We start from the raw sequence: 21640 nt of genomic DNA on the forward strand, positions 1-21640 counted from the left end.
TGACATCTTTCTTATTCGTTGAACGCAGAAGGCATTCTGAGTTCTGAGTCCGCAGATGCATTGACCAATCAGGTCTGCGTTTTAACTCCACACTCAAAGAAGCTGAATCTCTTAAGTTTCCATGAAAGAAATATAAATATACACACTATTTCTATTTCTTTCTAAGGGAGCGGGTTAGGGCTAGGGGAAGGGAGAGGTTAAGGTAAGGGCTAGGGGAAGGTTAAGGTTAGGGCTAGGGGAAGGGAGAGGTTAGGGTTAGGGCTTGGGGAAGGGAGAGGTTAAGGTTAAGGTTAGGGCTAGGGGAAGGGAGAGGTTAAGGTTAAGGTTAGAGGAAGGGAGAGGTTAGGGTTAAGGTTAGAGCTAGGGGAAGAGATAGGTCAATGGAAGGACGGCTTTGCTGTCTGCCCATTGACTTCCATTGAAACGCAAGGTGAAAAATGATGGAAGGAGTAAGGTCCCATAATGTGTAGAGAATAAGAAAGAAAGAAAGAAAGAAAGAACAACAATAGTTGAGCACTGAATGCAGCACTGACCCAATTCATTTTTTTTCTCCAAAATTGTACTCTGCATTTATTTCTCCCCTGTTGACCTTAAGGGTTCACTTCTTCTGGTGGGGGACACTTGGGAGTGATTAGACAGGAGGGAGGATAAGCAATTTTTGCCTTGTTATAAAAGAGTCCCTCCCACCTGTGGACCCCTAACCCTAACCCTTCACAACGTCAGAATATGAGCCATATACGAGTAAAACACTATAATTATTGAATTAAGCAAAAATAATGTGAATAAAGGCAAAGAAAGAAAGATCAGACCTTGAGAATATTAGTCTGTATTTTTTCATATATATGGAGAGATTCTCCATCAAACCACCTCAGATTACACACCTCAACACACAGGAACAGGTTCATAGAGATCACATTACACATATACAACAGCGGTTTGTATTCAACAGACAATCCGCTATATCTTGTAGAAGAATATGCTTTTGTTTTATGCTTTAGGGTCCTACTAGCACATGTTGAAGACTGCAAAACAATATTTTGATATAGCAAAGATTTAATGATACAGCAGCCACTGGCAATCATCTGCCTGGTCTCGGGCCTTTGAATGGGGTTGAACTTCTCAGCTAATTAACCACATGGTTGAAGAGCCTCTCAACCAATCCTTGCTGAGGCTGCTCTACAGATACACTAAAAGTTAACCTTGTAATGGTGCCTTGACAAAAACATTCAGTAAATAGGATAATTCTGTCTTTTTTGACTCCAGTTACCAGCTTGTGAAAAATACAATGAGGAAATCTCAAAGAAATCAATTAGCGGCATTGATGTATAATGTATTAATTTCTAAGCCAGGGAATAGGGGAAGGCAACAAGGGAAAACTGCAATCTATGCTGTCCCAAGTCCTTAAGGAATATTGCACACCACTCTTTTAAGGCCTTTCCGTTGTTTGAATGTAAAAAGTATCAAGGGCCGATCATTTTTCAATAACTATATATTTTCACAATATATCAGCAGTATAGATTCCTATTCAGGTCAAAAGTGCTCAACTGAATATTTATGCTACTTTCATACATAGAAACGTTTGCGACTTTTCTTTAGAAAAGAAAACCGAGAAAAAATAGCCATCACGTGCAATCACATTGGTCCATGAAATTTGGGGTCAGAATGAGAAAGATAACACTAATTATGTCTGTACATCTTTTCCAGTAACATGCAATAAAATCAATATTCACTGTGAAGAGAGAAGATTCTGAGATGTATTAGGGTTTAAAAAACTATTCATGTAATTCTCGTGCAATGAAAAAATAAATAAATTGGACATAATACAATTTTCTTCATCTGTAGAAATCAAGACCAGACAATTTGATAAAATTTGAAATACCTTCCCAAATGTCACTGGACACTCACGAAAAAAGTAATGATTCAAGATTAAATTTGTATTTATCATTGCTTCACACAATGATGTGATTGAATGGAATGATATTGTCATCAAGAACGTTATACCATAATGAACTAAAAGGAAAGAAAACTAAATGTAACAATTAGTAGAAAGTATTTTGTGGCATCAGTACATTAGCAAAACAGCCATTTTGTCTTTCTTCATTCGGGCACTACTGTGAAACCGTTATGTATACCTCCCCAACAGCAGTAGCTCTACAGGATCTAGCATCATTACCATACTGCACCCACATCCACAATGAGTCTTTTTTTTTTTTAGCTGGCACCACGTGCAAAAGGTCTTGTGATCCCACTACCTTCAAATAATTTGCGTCACATACATACACACAAATACAAGTTTTATGGAAAGAACCGCAGCCCATAAAAAAGTGAGAGGAAAGCCAGCCATGTGATATAGACCTCGCTTTCAACGTGTGGATTCAATGGGGGAACTGCTGAAGGAAAGACGCTCTCCCTCTGTGGAACAGGAAGGATTCAACCGAGCTCACAAAGACCACGAGGAGGTTACGGACAATAAATACTCTGAAGGTATATCCCTCATTTCCCCTTCCCCAAAGACGAAAAAAAACGTCCAACAGAAGACAGCGTCCACGTCTGAAGGAGCCTCTAAGGCGTGGCGTCCCGGGCTAGCCAGTGCTACATCTTTGGCTCCCCACTGTACCCAAACATAGTGCGTTCCCTTGGTTTGTATAGCCTGTGGGATTACCAGTTTTGTCCCCAATGTATCCAAATGACGACGTACAAGAAACCCGTACAAAGAGAAATCGGCGAGGGTGTCAAGTGGTTTTCTAACCCAGAGAAATCCGGAATGGTGGATTGCATTTCGATATGTACAGAGAAAGAAATCGAATTTACCTCAGCTTTTTGACATTCGTAGAAAGGCTTCAAGTACAAAACCGTAGGAAAACCCCATCAGTGATAAGAACGCGGTAGACAATAGGAATTACACAACCCAATTCTTTTTTTTTTTTTTTTTTTTTACAACCATTGAAATAGCCGTGGAATTGACGCAAGGTTACCAATTGGGCCAAGTTGCCAAGTTGTCAAATGGGGGGAAAATCGCAAACAAAGTTGGATTTAAAAAATATATACAGCAACACCCTCAAATAGGATTATTCGTATTCACATTCTCACATATATTTTTTTTTACTATAAGAATTCAACGCTTTCTACTTTCTACAGTCCTTAAAACAACAAAATGGACTCCCGCATCACCTCGTATTTCTAGCCAAACAAGTCCTTGAGATCGTTGTTAACCGAAGCCGTCTGCTTGAGCGCCGCTGGATTCACACTTTGGGCAGGAGGAGGCTGAGAAAAGTTCTGCGGGCTGAAGAACGGGTTGCCCTGCATCCCAAACCCACTGGGCACCCCTCCCATTCCTAACGGTATGCCCTGAACGGGTGCAGTCTGGTTGGCCTGGCCTGGACCAAATTGATTACGCCAAGAGGTGTTGTTGGCCGCGGGGGTCACGTTGGAGCTCAGCTGGTGGAGCGTTGCCCTGGGCTTGTTGGAGGTGAAGAGATTGTCCAGGGCGGCCATGTTGGGCGCCTTGTTTGTCTGCCTGAGGGCTTCTTGGCTCTGGGTGAGCGTGCTGAAGTTAGGAGTACTGCTGGTGGTGGCCATGCCCCCGTAGAGACTGGGGCCCGGGGGGCCCATGGTGGGGTTGAAGCCGTTGGACACCGGGGCGCCCATGAGGCCGAGACTGGGGCTGGGGTAGGCCGACATGGTGGCGCCCTGGACGGGCGCCGGCCGCGGCCTGTTGCCCAGCGACAGGCTGTTGAGCGACGCCTTGTTTTGGAGGAGGAGACTGCTGGTCAGATCCTTAGCCTGCCAAAGAGAACAACAACAGGGGGCTGGGGTTTCAAGACCTCCGATATATATATATATATATAACCCAGCGGGAATTTAATCAAACCTGCGCGCCCTGTGAGCCCGGCGCGTCGTACCTGCGTGGCGGCGGCTGCTGGTTTGACGGCCTGCGGGGCCAAGGGTTGCTGGTTCCTCAGTTTAGTGGCCTGCTCTTGCTCTTTAGCCAAGCGCTGCTTCTCCTCCAGAGTCAGCGACACCTGAGGGCAGACGGTGGACACACGTGAGGGGGGGGGGTCTTCAGAAACACGGACGGCCAGGGAGACGTCTCGTATGCTCACTCTGAGGGGCGTGCTGACGTCTCGTATACTCACTCTGTTGGGCTGCGATGCCGGTGTGGACGAGCCGTTCGCTTTCAGCCCGCCGCCGCCGCCGCCGCCAAAGAGATCGTCGATCTAAAAGAAGGGAGTGAGAAGCAGTGTGAGCGCATCGCGCACGGGTAAAAGATACAAGAAAGGGGGTGGACCTCTCTCTCTCTCTCTCTCTCTCTCTCTCTTCGGATCGGCTCTTTTCGGTTGCCGCGGAAACAACTGTTCACCTGATGGCCGGAGCTGGGCGTGCTCTTGCTCTCCCCCGATTGGTTGCCTGTGGTCGATATCGCCATGCTCCTATTGGGAGAGACGGGGAAACGGTAAACGCCTAGAGGTCAACCGGGGTGGTTCCGGAGACATGAAAACCGAGCCTCGTGTTGAGGCCGCTGTTCTTCACCTTGAACCCCATTGGGCTCCCTTTATGTGGTCGTCAGTTGTAGGCCTGGGCAATAAATCAATAAATGATCGTATCGTGATAGACTTTTGATCAATTCCAATATAAAACATGTTCAATATATATATCGATAAGAGACTGGACCACCGAATCTAGCAGCTGGGTTTGTTACACAAACACGGTTCCATTTTTATTTACAATATTTGAGGGTTTTTCATTGTTGTATCAACATTGGAGTATTTATCAATGAACAGTGGAAGGTCATATTAATCGTTAAACAAAAGTGTTTAAATCCAGCATGGTAATTCCTAGTCTTTTTAGGTCATTAGAATGATCAATAGTAGTCAATATCGATCAATATGATCATGTTATATCTTGATATGTCTTTCTGCCATATCGCCCAGGCCTAGTCAGTTGTGCTATTACAGCCAATGTTGATTCTGTCTTTCAGCCATACATTCCTCATGTATCTATATATCTTGGTTATCTTGGGTATCTTGGTTCGCTATCTCTGGATATTGGGCAAAATCCCATGATTGAGATCTCAAACATTGATGTTTTCATCGCAAAATGTCTTGCGTGTGACGGCTGTCACGCTATAAACCGCTAGTAAGTGTTTTCAAAAAGTCTCTCTCTCTCTCCAATTTTCACCTCTGCTGCTCCTGCATGGCGTGCAGCTGCTCCAGCTTGGTCTTGCACTGTCACGCTATAAACCGCTAGTGTTTTCAAAAAGTCTCTCTCTCTCTCTCTCTCTCTCTCTCTCTCTCGCTCTCCAATTTTCACCTCTGCTGCTCCTGCATGGCGTGCAGCTGCTCCAGCTTGGTCTTGTGCTCCACCTCCATGCGGCTCAGCATCTCCCGGATCATCACCATGAAGGAGTTGAACTGGAAGAAGTAGAAGAAAAACAAGAAGAGGATGAAGAAGTCAAATTACGAATCTGTTTTTCATGCCACAGGTGAAGATGACATCATATACTAACACTTGAGGGATGGGAAGTTCATGTAAGGGTGGTTTACCTGGTTAAGGGGGGTTTACCTGGTTAAGGGTGGATTACCTGGAAATGGGTGGTTTACCTGGTAATTGGTGGTTTACCTGGTTAAGCGGGGTTTACCTGGTTAAGGGTGGTTTACCTGGTAATGGGTGGTTAACCTGGTTAAGGGGGGGGGGGGTTGCCTGGTGAAGGTTGGCTTACCTGGTTAAGGGGTTTACCTGGTGATGGGGGTTTACCTGGTGAAGGGGGGTTTACCTGGTTAAGGGGGGGGATCACCTGGTTAAGGGGTTTACCTGGTGAAGGGGGGTTTACCTGGTTAAGGGTGGTTTACCTGGTTAAGGTTGAGGTTGTTGTCTATGCTGAGGGAGACAAGGTGTGGCAGGCACTTGCTGGCTAGATGCTCCTTAGGAATGCCCAGCTTCTTGTGTGAGAAGGTGCACTTATAGATACCTACCAGGGTTCAGAGAGGTCAAGGGTCAACAACTTAATAACATCATCCATTATTTGTATATTTGGATTAGAGCAGTGGTGAGGTATCTGGGAATTGAATATACACACTCCTGATATAGATTACCAATATGATTGGTACTATTGATGATTTGCTACATGTTTGATTCATTGTTCCACTTAAGTTCTGACTCCATTTCCAAACATATGAACAATTATTCAATGGCCTTATTATAATATATATAAGTATCTATGTGACACTTGTCAGTCTGCTGTTTGTGTTTATGTGAAATATTGTGAACATTGCTAATAACCTAATAACGCGCGCACACACACACACACACACACACACACACAGGTTATACTGCATTTGACTTTTTCATAATCACGCCCTACTACAACTTTAAGTTGGAGTGCCTGGACTTTCTGGTTTGGATCGCGGTGTGACCTGGGAACCACAGGGCAAGAGAGCAGGCCTCATAGGGTCTTGATCCAATATGGCCCCTAGGTGGGTAACATGAGGCTTGTGTAGTGGCTGGTGGGGTCCAGGGGGGGGGGTGGGGGGTGGGGGGGCCTACCTAGGACTCCCATGAGTACGGCTGGCTCTCTGGAGGGGATCTGCTGCAGGAAGGGCAGCACCTCGTCGATGACGTACCACTTGTCCAGGTACTCCAGGATCTTGCCCAGACACACTAGGGAGTTCACCCGCACCTGGTCACGCACGCACGCACACACAAATAGACAGAATAAGTACACACACACACAATAAGTACATGCACACAAACACACAAAATAGGAATACACACACACACACTATAAGCAGAAAGACACAGATACACACACACACATAATGAGAAGGAGAAGACGAAGACACACACACACACACACACACACACACACACACACACACACACACACACACACACACACACACACACACACACACACTGACTGCTAGCGAGGACGTCTGCAGACAGGCGGACTTGACGCGGGGGATGAGGGAGTTCTTCATGGAGGGGTAGTCGATCAGGTTGGCGAACGTGGGGATGATGTTCAGGCACAGCTCCTGGTAGCCCCGGAGAAAAAAACACAAGACAAGCGCATGAGAAATGGACACCTTTCGGCTCGTCCGTCACAGCGCCAGCGGACCTCTGGTATTTTGAAGCATAGGTGCGATGGAATGATGGTTATTGGGTCGGTAGTCATGCTTTTTGGTCACCCGTTTACTAATTGATGATTAGTCACTATAGTGAGTGTTTTTGTATTTGAATCTAATTGAAAAGGTTAGAAAGAATTGTGCTTGTTTAGATACTAGACTAACTACAATATCTTCTGGAGCAAAGTGAATGTTTATTCAAAGGGTCACCAGTTAACCTTAAATACAGGGGAAGCTTTATATCCATCAAATAAAAGCAAATAAAATATTGATTTCAGCCCATTAACAGATTAACACAATTACAATTATAGCTAACGTTGGATAAAAAAAACAAAAAACAAACGATCACTGCAGGCTAATCAACCACACGATAACAGCACAGATAATGTAATTAAACCACACACGGTGGTTATTCAGCATATAAACGTGTGTGTGCGTGCGTGCGAGTGTGGGTACCTGGATCTGCACCGACGGGGCCTCGAGGGCCCGGTACACCATGGGCAGCACGCTGCTCTTGATGTCGTCCGGGGGCGTCTTGGTCAGCAGCAGGTCCATCTTCTGCAGGAAGATCAGCAGGATCTAGAAGCAGGCCGCAGTCAGGGGGGGGGGGGGGGGGGAGAGCGTTAGACACACAGGGGTCAATACAGGGAGGATTCAGTGGGTCATGCTTGAGGTAGTGTGAGATACGTTGAAGGGGGGGGGGACTAGAATGACATTTAAAAGGGGCGGTTTTGCAGATTTAACACATTGAGGCTCCCGTTGGGGGTGGTTTCAGTTTGTTTGATTTATTAATAATCCAATATAAAAACAGCTTGCGTGATGCAAAACATGTAATTAAAGGCACCTAAACTTAATGAACTAAGTAAAAGTAAACTTAATCCAATTTTTTTTGGAAAGTTACACGATATGCTTGTGTTTAAACTCTTTCCCACTAACCCAAAAGGAGCCTCGATGTGTTCCCTCGAAGGACTGCACCGTTAAAAAAAATAATAATTCTTTCTCTACACATTAAAATAAAAAAAGGATGTGAAAAGCCGTTAGTAGATACTGTTAGATCGTACTCTGGCCCAGGTAACACTCACCATATTGCTAGCCTGAGGAGGCGCAAGAAGAAAAATAAAAACAGAGAGAAAGACAAATGATTCATTGATCCGTGTTGCTCTAATGTTTCAGAGCGGGGGGGGGGGGGGGTCTGCTGCGATTACAATGTAAAAGTAAATGTGAATGTTACAGCAAATCACTCAGGAGGATCATGCAAAACTAACGTCTAAAGTCAGTCCATGCAAAATCATCTACGGCAACCATCACAAGTTTGTACTTAAAAACGCTTGTTTGAATAAAGATAACTTTATTTTGGAGACACTTGCAAGCCCATGCTCAAAACGTGCTGTAGGTAATATTTGAGCTATTATTGGAGCGCATTTTTGTCTGTGCACACCACCAGCAGGGGCCAGCCTCAGGCTACCTACCACCCAGCTGACCTACCTACCACATAGCCTCCAGCGAAACAAGATCCCTACAACGCTCAGACATGCACACGACCCTACGACTTTCGTTCTACTCGGCGTGTGCCTGAGTGGCGTGCGTCCCTGCGTGTGTCTGGCGTGCGTCCGTACGTGTGTCTGGGGTGCGTGCGTGCGCGCGGGCCTCTACCTGGATGGGCTCCTGTTGCTTGAACACAGGCGTGAGGTCGGGCAGGATGAGGCGGATGTACTCGTCCTTGGTGCACTCCTCTGCGATCAGCAGCACGTTGGGCAGCACGAAGGGGACCATGTCGGGGTTGACAAACTCCCCCGTCAGCGCTGGGAGGATCCGGTAGACCACCACTCTCTGGTCAAGGCAAGCATTGGGGGGGTGAGGGTGGGGGGGGGGGAGATATGGCAAAGAGGTTTGAGGACATGCTTAACTTGTCTTTTGCTCTTTTTATTGCTTTGAGTCGAAGGTGTTAGGAGGAAAGTTGCTCGAGGATGCCTAAAGGCATGCGCGCGTTGGACGGGACGGAACCCAGACGTGTCTGGCTAGGTATTCAACACCCGGCCAGACCGGGCGGGCTAGGGACCCAACACCCTGGCCACCCTAGTCTCTCCCGGCCTGCACATACAGCTGTTGGTACTTCAAAATGTGAGAACTAAACGCCGACGTGGATGTTAACCTTGGGGAGCTTGGGCAGGACTTTAGGAAGGCCCTTGAAGAACTGAGACTTCTGCAGGTTGTCCCGCTGGAAGAGCGAGTCGAAGTACTGCAGGGTCATGGCGCCGACGTCGTCGAAGAACGGGATCTGGAATCCACACACAAACACACACAGTGATAAGTAGTGGTAGTGGTAGTAGTAGTAGTAAGGGTTTATGGCCCTAGAATAGACACAAAAAGCATGTTTCAATTTGGAGGATCTTTAAAAAAAGAAGAAGAAAAGGTGGATATATTTGTTTCAGGAAAGCAAATAAAACTCCATGTGAATCCCTTTCTTAAGCAGGCAGCCCTGACCCTAACCCTAACCTCCATGTGAACCCCTTTCTTAAGCAGGCAGCCCTGACCCTGACCCTAACCATAACCTCCATGTGAATCCCTTCCTTAAGCAGGCAGCCCTGACCCTAACCCTAACCTCCATGTGAACCCCTTTCTTAAGCAGGCAGCTCTGACCCTAACCCTAACCTCCATGTGAACCCCTTTCTTAAGCAGGCAGCTCTGACCCTAACCCTAACCTCCATGTAAACCTCTTTCTTAAGCAGGCAGCCCTGACCCTGACCCTAACCATAACCCCAACCTCCATGTAAACCTCTTTCTTAAGCAGGCAGCCCTGACCCTAACCCTTTTCAGTGAGTTCCCATTGGGGCCGTCTACCTACTGTCCACACCTACCCTTCCCACCGACTGACTGACCTTAATACTGGTGCTCTCAAACACACATCCTAGCATCACACATATCATGAGTGATCTGGAAGGCTCCGGACGGGGGGCCGTACAGACCTTGGTCATCTGGTCGGCGTCGGGGCGGACATTGGGGGTGACGCTGAGCAGCATCTTGACGTGGTCTCGCACCTCCTCGGGGATCTGGTTCAGCATGGTGGCGCTCATACTGCTCAGCTGCGAGGGGGAGACTCATTAGTGTCGGGCAGAAAATACAAAGACAAGGGAGGGCTGTTCTGTTATCTCTTTGGTCCATGAGAAAATTGTCATGTTGCAGCAAAAGTATATATATCTTATATATATTTTTGTAGTAATTTTGAAACCAGATATTCAATGTAATATTAGCGGAAGCCAATTTTACCATCCTACAGAGGGCCACAAAGAGCACTGGCCTGTAATCTATTCTCAACTACTGCTCTACTACATTCGGTTCTGTCGGGCCAAATTCCTAAAAAGAAACAATGGCGGACCGCGAGGGCCCGTAGAACCCAAAGCTCACCTCATAGCTTAACCCGCACAAAACATTAGAAAGAAAAAAAGATTGGAATAAACAAATCACGATATTTACAGAATCGCAACACGCATCGTATCGGCACTCTAACATCTCCGCAACATCGTACATCGAGGGGTCCCTGCTGGACTCCCCGCTGACTCCCGTCCTCTACGAGACGCCCCAAGAGGGATCAAGAGGGACCCCCCCCCCCCACACACACACACACACACACACACACACACACACACACACCTCCCCAACCCCCGTCCCGACCCGCACCTGGTCCAGCTGGCGGCTGAAGCTCTTGAAGATGTCGTGCTTGTTGACCTGGCACACGGGCTTGCCCTCGTTGAAGACGGCGTGCACGACCACGCCCAGCGAGTACATGTCGGAGGCGGAGTCGCAGCTGACGGACAGGATGTACTCGGGGGCCAGGTACTCTGGGTTGGGCAGGCACAGCGCCGGGAGGTTGGGCTCCCACTCCTTACACGTGTACCTGGGCTGAGGGGGGGAGGGGGGGCGGGGGGAGGGGGGCCGCGATGAGGGAGGAGCGAGACAGTTAGATACTGATCCGCTGAGTGCGGACAGAACCCCTTCATGACGTACGTCAATATTTCCTCTTTGCTATTGTCTATTTGTGGCTTTTCTTTGAATTTATCGAAAGTAATTTGACTTGGCGAACGGAAACATTGTTTAATGGCGTAGTAGTGGCTTGCATAATATTTTTTGGACAATAATTGCATCAATTAAATGACAAGTCGGATGGAGTGATTGATCAAAAACCGGTAGATAAAAGATATCGCTCCACAAAGATAAGGAGAAAGCCATCAGTGGGGACCGTGGCCGCGCTCTGCCGGGCCGAGAGGCGCGTACCTCGGCCTCTGAGGGGTTGGCTGAGGAGATGCTGTAGTCGAAGCCCATGATCTTCCAGGCCCCACTCTTGTTGAGGATGATGTTCTCCAGACACAGGTTGCCGTGCACCATCTTCACCCCGCTGTGGAGGAACACCAGGCCCTCGGAGATCTGTGGCACAAGACAGGAAAGAGGTTAGACATTGAGAACAAAGGAGACCACCGTTTTAATGTTCTCGCAGCCGACGGTGAAGTTGTTGCTACAAGATGATACCAAACAAACCTTGATTTGCCAACTATACCACTATGTTTATTTTTTTTAGGAGTTAGGTGTGGTTGTATTTCACAACATTTCCACCCTCTCCAGCAATCAACATATTGTTAGGCTTCAGTGAACTATGCTATTGCTTTTATATATACATAAACAACAGTTCAAGTTAGGCGTGGAGTGATACTGAACTCTGTAAACTGAACGGGCGTCATAGCTGTGTGTATACGCTCCAGTGTTTCCCATACATAGACCAATGTGTGGCGCAGCGCCACAGATTCAACAACGAGCGCCACAAATTGATTCCGCTTTTTTTTATTTTAACGCAATTTTTAAGTATAAATATCTCACGCTCTCACAACAAATGTCCCGCCAAAAAAAGAAAAATACCCGTTAGATCTCTCGTTGCTTCGGACGAGCGCAACAATTCCACCCGCGGACCCTGTTACAGTCTCACTCCGGCCAAAAACCAAAAGTTGCCAACCCTGCAGAGGGGCACCACACATTGCTACCTGGTCTGTGGGAAACGGCGCTCAATATACAACAGTTGGGAACCAATCAGATGGCTTGATTGAGCAGCATTATCTGCAGCATTAGTTCAAGACACTTAATCTCCCAAAGCGCTCACCTGCAGGAGGCCGTACTTGGTCTCCACGTCGTACAGCTTGTACTCCTTGATGTCTTTGGGGATGGGGCTGGGCAGCTGGTCCCACTGACCCATCACGTTGGACAGGCTGGCAAACACCGGCTCTGTGCAAAAGGCCAAACAGTCTCTGGAATTTGGGGGTGAGACATTGTGGACTATGAGTTTCGTTTTGAAATGACGACTGTGTGATGTCAAGTGTATGGGGGACACACACACACACACACACACACACACACACACACACACACACAATCTGGATGTGAGCATGCGTGGGCGTTGCTACGCACCGAGACTCTTCCAGAGGGTGCTGCACCGTAAGCAGGCGAGGGTGTCGAAGGCGGGTGAGCTGCTGCACCCCTCGTTTCAGCGAGTCGATGATCTGGTCTTTGTCAAACTTCTGGTACTTGTCAATCATCTTCTTTTCGAACACAAACACAGCCACTTCCTGTGGGAGCAAAGGGAGGTACAGCCACTGCATTTATAACTCTGGTCTGCTGCTTCTTCAGTCAAAGGGGGGGTTGTGGGTTCGAAGCCCACATCCTGATGTTCACAGCCTGCTTGTGGGTATCGTTGAGCAACATCCCCAACTTACTGCCCTGCTACCGAATGACATAACCAGCTGGACCGCTATAGAGCTTGTCCATCGCAGCTATTTTGGGGACATGGGAGTATTGGAATGTCAGTTATTATGTTAGGAGTATATATGATTTACCACCGCAGTGTTCATCGAGCTGCGTTTCTCCAAAGGCTGAATTGTTTCAACTTTTCACCGCAGGCCAGCTGCGTCCTTTATCACAACCGCATGCAGCCCCCACCGCCCCCATTCAAATGAACCCTAACCCTAACACCTGATCCAGTGTGAATGAGCCCTAATAAGAGACCTGGCTATGTTTTCTTTAGCCTAGGCTATGGTATATTTACATTGGTCTAGGATTTGAAAGAACTACAACTCTCTTGAATCCTCTCAATATGGCGGTGCATCGCCAAGAAGAAAAACCACGAAGCATTCTGATGTACAAGCCCTGACTGTCCTTTTGGATAAGGCTGTCCCTGACAAGCATGGTTGGCTCAGTTTGAACTCACACACCAGGAGGCAAACACCACCGTCTAGACACACACACACACACACACACACACACACACACACACACACACACACACACACACACACACACACACACACACACACACACACACACACACCTGTTTGGTGGACTTCTTCGTGCCATTGTAGATCCTCCAGCACAGGCCGGGCCCCCCACTGGCGATGTGGCGGCCCACCTCAAACTCCCGCGTCACCGGGTTGCCCATGACGGCACTGGTGACGTCGGCAGTCACCTTGGTGACGGTACTTTTGAGCTTGTTCAGCATGGACTCCATGTTAGGGGCTGTGGAGGGAGGGTTCAGACGTAAAAACGCAGAAAATATACATTAGACAATTCACAGAGCAACAACAACAACAAAACTAAGGACTTTTATATACAGTATATTCGAAAGAGGAGCTAGCAAACCATTTCATTTATAAGCCCAATTTCCCTGCTGGGACAAGCTGGCCATGATATCACCTTAGGTATCAACTCTAAGTAATTTAATTGACCAATAGCCTAACTAAGATCCAAAAAACGAGCTAGTATTCGTGATGTGTTTAACATGTATCCGGTGACGTTGTTACCAAAGGAACCCTAACATTTACATTTTAGTACTGAATTAGTTATGGTCCATACAGTCAATATATCCCAGGTTGATATAACTAGAGTGACGTCATTTTTAATGGGGAAACTCCAACAGGTTAACATGTTTAATAAAAGTAGTATGAATACATACATATAATCAATACATATAATCAATCAATCACTCTATATATATATATATATATATATATATAACGCAGAACGTAAAATAACCGATATGACTCGTCATCCAATCGCATACGTGTGGCTAGTTAGCCGTGTACAGCAGCCTGAACATGTTAGTGGTCATCAGCAGCCTGAACATGTTAGTGGCCATCAGCAGCCTGAACATGTTAGTGGTCATCAGCAGCCTGAACATGTTAGTGGTCATGTGAATGCACAGCAAACCGGAACAGTCAACATCGCCGTGTTGAATGTTGTTCCATTGGTAGCTGATCCGTAATGCATGTCTTTACAACGCATCAACAACAGCTAACCCTGACTAAACCTAACCCTAACTAACCGTAACTAACCCTAACCAACAACAGCGTCAGTGTCTTCAGACGAGTGCTACCAGGCTAGCGTCAGAGAGCTTTATCATGACAGGGTCCCTTTCCTTTCGCCGTCATCATGTAAACCTCACCACTTTCAATGTTTACCTACTGTGTTATATATATGATCCGAGTGTTTGAATTCTAAAAAAAAAAAAAAAAGCTTTAAATATACATGTCAATAATTGTTGAGAAAAAGAGCCATGTCTTCCAGCATTTAAGTTGGCTAGCTTCGCAAGCTATCCTACTTCCGGTATCCACCCCCGTCCACTTGACACGTGACTCGTCAGGTATCGAATGCGCGTTCATGGTCTGGTGGCGCGATCCAGTTGTATGGGACGCGGGTACGTGCAAGTCGTAGATGTAAATCTCCCAGCTTTCTTGCGGCATTTCACGGAGGCACGCCCCCTTTTGGTCCATGGTCCCACTCGCTATTCTGAAAGTAGAGCCAGTTCAGTGAGGTCGACCGTGCGACTAGCTACTTGTTATTGTTTCACTATGGTTTATACACCTTATGGTGTTATCCAGTTGTATGGTACGCCGGTACGTGCTAGTCGTAAGATGTAAATCTTCCAGCTTTCTTGCGGCATTTCACGGAGGCACGCCCCCTATGGAAGCATATATGTAGTAAAATTCAAATGGAAATGCAATTTGCAATTCAAATGGAAACTCAATTTGCAATTTGCAATTCAATAAGTCATTACATTATGCAATTGACAATTCATTATGCAATTTAATAATGTAATTTGTAAATACCTTATTCAAAGTGTATTTTAATATGCAAAGTGACAATGAAATCCTCAATAAAATTTGCAAAAGTTATAACAATAAAAATAGAATAACATTTTGTCAATTTTTTTGAGTTCCTTTATTCAAATTGAAAAGCTATAGCGTCCCCGTGATTGCAATGCACTTCGCCACGCTCCGTGTGTTGCAAAATTCAAATGACATTTCAATCCGCAAAACACTTTGCGTAGTTCCCGCCCAGACCCGATTGGCTGATACGTTTTGCAAAACGTTTTGCAAAACGATTTGCAAAGTGTTTTGCGGATTGAAATGTCATTTGAATTTTGCAACACACGGAGCGTGGCGAAGTGCATTGCAATCACGGGGACGCTATAGCTTTTCAATTTGAATAAAGGAACTCAAAAAATTTGACAAAATGTTATTCTATTTTTATTGTTATAACTTTTGCAAATTTTATTGAGGATTTCATTGTCACTTTGCATATTAAAATACACTTTGAATAACGTATTTACAAATTACATTATTAAATTGCATAATGAATTGTCAATTGCACAATGTAATGACTTATTGAATTGCAAATTGCAAATTGCATTGCCATTTGAATTTTACTACATATATGCTTCCATACGCCCCCTTTTGGTGGGTCCCACTCGCTATTCTGAAAGTAGAGCAAGTTCATTGATGTCGGCCATGCGACTCGTCAACAAAAATGGCTGCGCTCGTAAAGAGATTTATTAGGGCACAAAGTGCGAAGGCAACCTATTGTAATTGTTAGTTTTATTATTCCGCCACGATTGAGTTACACGGCCTAAACCGCTCCCACGCTTTTTATGGGACTTTCTACTGTAGAGGCTTGGCCGCCTCCCGGATTCGTAAGCTCAGAGGCGACGGACCCACTGACGGACGAAACGATCTCCGGATCTGGACGAAAGCGTCAGTATCCGTATTTACCGTAGGGTGTGAATGGGCCTGTAGTGTGCACGAGGCGTAAAGGCCCATTCACACCCTTCGGTAAATACGGATACTGACGCTTTCGTCCAGATCCGGAGGTATGAGGTGGCCTTATTGCATTTCAGCGTTAACGTGTTGACGCGCATCTTGGCACGGTAGCCCTGGCGCTTCAACTCACTGTATATTTGAGTTTGACACCCCTGCCATAGACCAAATATGCACAATTTGAACAAGCATATCTCGTGACCCCTTTGACTTACAGTCATTAAACTTTGTTCACACATGCATATCCTCATGGTGAACAAATCTGCCTCAAGAACCTATGACTCTTTTTGGACAGATTTATGACCATCTTGAATTTAGTTAAAAACACTAAATTCCCTAAGGATCCTAGGTTTAGACAAACTTCCTTCCAAAGACAAAAATCTGGTTGCACATCTATGGACCAATGTCTTCAATTTGACATAAAGGAAAGTCTGTACAATAAAGATTAAAGTACCCAGGAGCCATTGATTTCTGAAAAGGGTGTGGTTATAAACGCAAGACCTAAATGCTTATATCAACATCAAGATGGACTCCTATGATCTTGGGTCCAATGCAAAAGTTGTTCAGAATAAAATTCTGAACAGGATGAATTCCACACATTTTAAATGAGGGCGTGGCATCGAGATGGGCGTGGCCTGTGACTAAAATAACCACAGTTCCTAGACGGAATGGTTCATTCCAGCGGCACCGACATAGTGGTTGTTGGGGATCCAAGTTAAAACTGCTCAAGTAAGATGAAGTCAATTGACAAAACAACATGGCCGCCAGAGGCTCAATCGTCCAAATTTAACTTAACGCCAAAAGGTTGGGTTAACTTAACCCAATCATCATCAAACTTGGTATAGTTAAAGGCACGTGGGTCAAGATGAACCTCTCCAAATTGTATCTATATCGGGCTATAGAGAGCGGTATAGAAATTAACTGAAAATGCAACCTCTCCAAACCCCCTATCGCCCGATCTTGTACCCAGATCGGGCGATAGGGGGAGCTATATTAATTAACTGAAAATGCAGACTTCGAACGGCCATATTTTCTGACCCCTTTCTTCTACAGTCAGAAAATCATTTGTAAAGTTTAGCACATGTTCCTAGGAAACCATGAACCTGTAACAAAATGGCGACTGGACGTCCAAATTAGCCCAATCAAGGGACCACAATGGAAATAAGCCTTTGGGCTTTATTGTGTCATCCCTGACTATTTATGTATTTTAATGTATGATAGAGTGCTGTTCATATTTTATATCAAAAATGGTCAAAATCAATCAATCAATGTTAGGTGACTAAAGGCGGGGTTAACTTGAGTCAATCATCACCATGGTGTAGAAGCATAGGTCAAGGTTAACCAGGCTAAAGTTCATCAAAATAGCATGATAGAGGATCAATCAATTGAAAACTTTAAAGACTCATAACATGACATGTGGAGTCCCACAGGGTTCGATCTTAGGACCCTCTCTATTCAACATCTACATGCTCCCACTAGGGCAAATCATGCAAAATAACAATATTGACCATCATTGCTATGCTGATGACATGCAAATCTATGTATCGCTATCACCAAATGACTATCAGCCCATAGATCTGTTGTGCCAGTGCATTGAGCAAGTGAAAGACTGGATGTGCCGAAATTTCCTTCAACTAAATGGGGACAAAACCGAGATAATTGTATTTGGTGCTAAAACCGAAAGGCTTAAAGTAACCCAACACCTTCACTCTCTGTCCCTGAAAACCTCAATCAAAGCCAGAAATATAGGGGTTATCATGGATTCAGATTTACATTTCGACAGTCACATCAAATCAGTTACAAAATCTGCATATTATCATCTTAAAAACCTAGCAAGACTTAGAGGGCTCATGTCTACTGAAGACTTACAAAAACTTGTACATGCCTTTATCACTAGCAAGCTTGATTACTGCAAGGTCTCCTTACAGGTTTCCCAAAAAAAACTAAATTAAATTAAATTCAACTTTATTTCGCCATGTATACAAATACTAGGAATTTGATCTTTGGTCTTCTCCATGTAGGCAACACACAGTAAAACAGAAAGACAAAAACAAAGACAAAAACACAATACAAGGACAAACAGTACCATTATGAGCAATACATTAATATGAATGTAGATAGTGCAGTGTTAAATAAAAATAAAGTGCAATGGAGTCCAAGTTTAAGAGTTATTTAGGAGGGCTATTGCTTGGCGGTGGCGTAATGTTTTGGGCAAAATAGCCCTGTACCACTTTCCAGAGGGGAGAAGATTAAACAGACTATTAGCAGGATGAGGGGTCGGCCGCAATCTTCACAGCTTTGTTAATGGACCTGGAGCTGTGCAGGTCCATGATGGGGGACAGGGGGCAGCCGATGATCCGCTCTGCTGCCCGGACGACTCTTTGTAGCCTGTCCTTTGCGCGGGCTAACGCAGAGGCAAACCAGACAGTGAGGGAGGATGTTAGCACACTCTCAATGACCGCTCTGTAGAATTGTACCATGATGGGGGGACTGACCTGTAGTCCTTTCAGGCAGCGGAGGAAAAACATGCGCTGCTGGCCTTTCTTCACTAGTTGGGAGATGTTATTGTCCCATTTGAGTGTGTTGGTGATGATTGTGCCCAGGAACTTAAAGTGCTCTACCACAGTAACGGATGAGTTGTTAATGACCAGAGGAGGATGAGTCGGGGGCTTTTTGCAGAAGTCCACTATCATCTCCACTGTTTTATTGATGTTAACCTCCAGGTTACGGACTGCACACCAGGACTCCAGGAGACTGACCTCTCTGCGGTAGGCTGACTCGTCGTTGTTGGAGATGAGGCCTATTATGGTGGTGTCGTCCGCATATTTGATGGTTTTGACAGAAGGGTCTCCAGAGGTGCAGTCATTGGTGTAAAGGGAGAAGAGCAGGGGGGACAGCACACAACCCTGGGGGGCACCGGTGTTAACTGTGCGGGGCTGTGAGAGATGTGGGCCCAGCCTGACATACTGAGTCCTGTTGGTGAGGAAGTCTGTAATCCATGAGCAGAGGAGGGGGTGAATGTTCAGATGGGTCTGTTTGCTGTGGAGGAGGTCGGGGATGATGGTGTTAAAGGCAGAGCTGTAATCCACAAACAGGAGTCTTGCGTAGGTGTTCCGATTGTCCAGGTAGGGCTGCTCGATTTTGGATTTTTTTGGTCAAGATTGAAATCACGATCCTTCAAACGATTCTTTTTGAGTTTGAAAATAAAATGCATTTATTTGGCATTTTGGCAAAAAAAAACAGAGTTTTCCAAATTCTTAAACTACACAAAATGTTCAAATAAAAAAATTTTCAAATTGGAAATAATGTACAAATAAATATGTATCCAGCTGTTCTGTAATTTCTATAAAACTTTCAATGAATAAAATAAATATACTAGAAAATCAAATAAGACAGAACTTCAATAAACTCTAACTTTTTTTGTAAACGACACTCAACAAATTGCATTCTGTAAATTGATCCAGTAATGAATTAAGGCTGGAAGGACTGAACTGGAAGGACTGAACTTGTCTTGAACTTGAACTCTAGAATCATAAAAAAAAAATATATATATATATATATTTTTTTAATTTTTCAAAATAATCGTTCCAACTCGATTTTATTAATTTGGAGATCGTTTGACCCAAGAATCGAAATCGTGATCAAAATTTGATTAATTGCACAGCCCTATGTCCAGGTGTTGTAGAATGAAGTGAAGTGCAATGTTGATTGCGTCGTCAACTGAGCGGTTGGGTCTGTATGCAAATTGAAGGGGGTCCATGAGGTGGTTGGTGGATGCTTTGAGATAAGAGAGGACCAAGCGTTCAAATGCTTTCATGACTACAGAGGTGAGGGCGACCGGTCTGTAGTCATTCAAGCAGGTAATCTTGGGCTTTTTCGGCACCGGAATGATGACAGCAGATTTGAAGCAGGCAGGTACTTGGCAATTCTAGTTCTAATGACCGTATATAACCGTGTATAAAATGTCCGTAAACACTGGGGCCAGCTCGCTGGCACAGTGCTTGAGGGTAGCAGGTGACACCATCTCTGGTCCACACGCTTTCCTGATGTTCTGACCTTTGAGGAACCTCTGAACCTCACGCTCCGTGATGACCAGTGGAGCAGGTGAGGTGGTGGCAGGGGTGGGGGGGGGGGGCAGGGGGGATGGAGTGGGTGGACCCACGCGGGGCTTCGAACCTAGTGCAAAGCACATTGAACTTGTCTGGAAGATTTGGGTCGGTGGAGGCTGGTGGGCGGGGGGGGGCTTTTTGTAGCCCGTGGCAGATTGTAGGCCCTTCCAGACAGCTCTGATGTTCTTGTCCCCGACCTGTTGTTAAATTCTGGCCTTATAGAGCCTCTTAGCATGCTGGATGGCTTTGTTGAGTGCGTATTTGGCCTTGGTGTAGGCCGCCTCTAAGGCAAATACAGCTTGTTCAGAATGCTGCTGCTAGAGTTCTAACAAAGACCAAAAAATTTGAACATATTACACCAATTCTTAAATCGTTACATTGGCTCCCTGTATGTCAGAGAATTTATTTTAAAATCATGTTGCTAACCTATAAATCCCTACATGGTTTAGGGCCAAAATATTTAACTGATATGCTTCCACTACATAAGCCTTCTAGGTCACTAAGATCTTCTGAGACCAATCTGTTAATTATCCCCAGAGTCAACATGAAATATGGGGAAGCAGGATTTAGTTAAGATGCAACAAATAGCTGGAATAAACTCCCTGAGGATTTAAGACTTGCCCCAACTCTGACAGCTTTTAAAACAAGACTGAAGACTTTTGTTTGCTTTAGCTTTCTGCTAAATCTTAAATCTACAATGCTTCTTTTTATTTTATTACTAACTTATTTTTTTAACTTTACCTTTATTTTCTATCTATTTTACTTATCTATTATTTTCTTTTATTGTATGACAATGTTTATATGTGAAGCACTTTGAGTCTGCCTTGTGTATGAAAAGTGCTATATAAATAAAGTTGCCTTTCCTTTTATGTTGGTTTGTTATTTCAGACAATACACATGAACATTGTACATAAAAGAAAAGCATTAATACATCACTGTAAGAATAAAGGTTTTATTGAAGCCTAGATTAATTGTCATAAAGTGCTTTCGAAAAAAGATAACAAATACAAAAGCCAACATAATGCCAGACATACACTAATCATAAATTGTGAAATTATAAAAATGTTATCACTAAAATAGTGATGCGTAAAAACATAGTTCCCTAATTGTTGCATGGCTATTTCCAAGCCATTTTTCAAGTGTTAATTGTCCAGCTTCTTGGTCCTCTGTAAGTAAAACGCTCTGTTGGAAATTAATAACATCTCAAATATAAACACATTTTAAACTCATAATATAAAAGCCGAATTTACAAATATTTCTTGACGTCCTTAACTGGACATCA

General features: G+C 44.9%; 1 protein-coding gene across 1 annotated transcript; it reads right to left on the bottom strand.

Moving 5' to 3' along the window:
- Positions 1 to 817: 817 nt before the first annotated feature.
- Positions 818 to 14760, bottom strand: scyl2 (SCY1 like pseudokinase 2). The gene is made up of 18 exons (XM_084486706.1): positions 14619 to 14760; positions 13489 to 13673; positions 12573 to 12730; positions 12268 to 12412; positions 11394 to 11543; positions 10800 to 11021; positions 10088 to 10204; positions 9274 to 9399; positions 8775 to 8951; positions 7578 to 7700; positions 6918 to 7031; positions 6544 to 6676; positions 5850 to 5968; positions 5311 to 5411; positions 4361 to 4430; positions 4137 to 4217; positions 3903 to 4022; positions 818 to 3783 (listed from the first exon to the last, which is right to left on the bottom strand). Exons 2-18 carry the CDS (start codon positions 13663 to 13665, stop codon positions 3181 to 3183), a joined length of 2736 nt encoding a protein of 911 aa, XP_084342832.1. The 5' UTR covers positions 13666 to 13673; positions 14619 to 14760; the 3' UTR covers positions 818 to 3180.
- Positions 14761 to 21640: the final 6880 nt, after the last annotated feature.

The sequence above is a fragment of the Micromesistius poutassou genome (assembly GCF_964030765.1).
Source record: "Micromesistius poutassou genome assembly, chromosome: 22".
Lineage (NCBI taxonomy): Eukaryota > Metazoa > Chordata > Actinopteri > Gadiformes > Gadidae > Micromesistius > Micromesistius poutassou.

Coding starts and splice junctions, on each gene's coding strand:
- scyl2 (XM_084486706.1), bottom strand. CDS start 13,665: ATGGAGTCCATGCTGAACAAGCTCAAAAGTACCGTCACCAAGGTGACT. Junction 11,544..12,267: donor CCAAGTACGGCCTCCTGCAG/GTGAGCGCTTTG, acceptor CTTGTGCCACAG/ATCTCCGAGGGCCTGGTGTT. Junction 6,677..6,917: donor TGCAGACGTCCTCGCTAGCA/GTCAGTGTGTGT, acceptor GTGCGTGACCAG/GTGCGGGTGAACTCCCTAGT.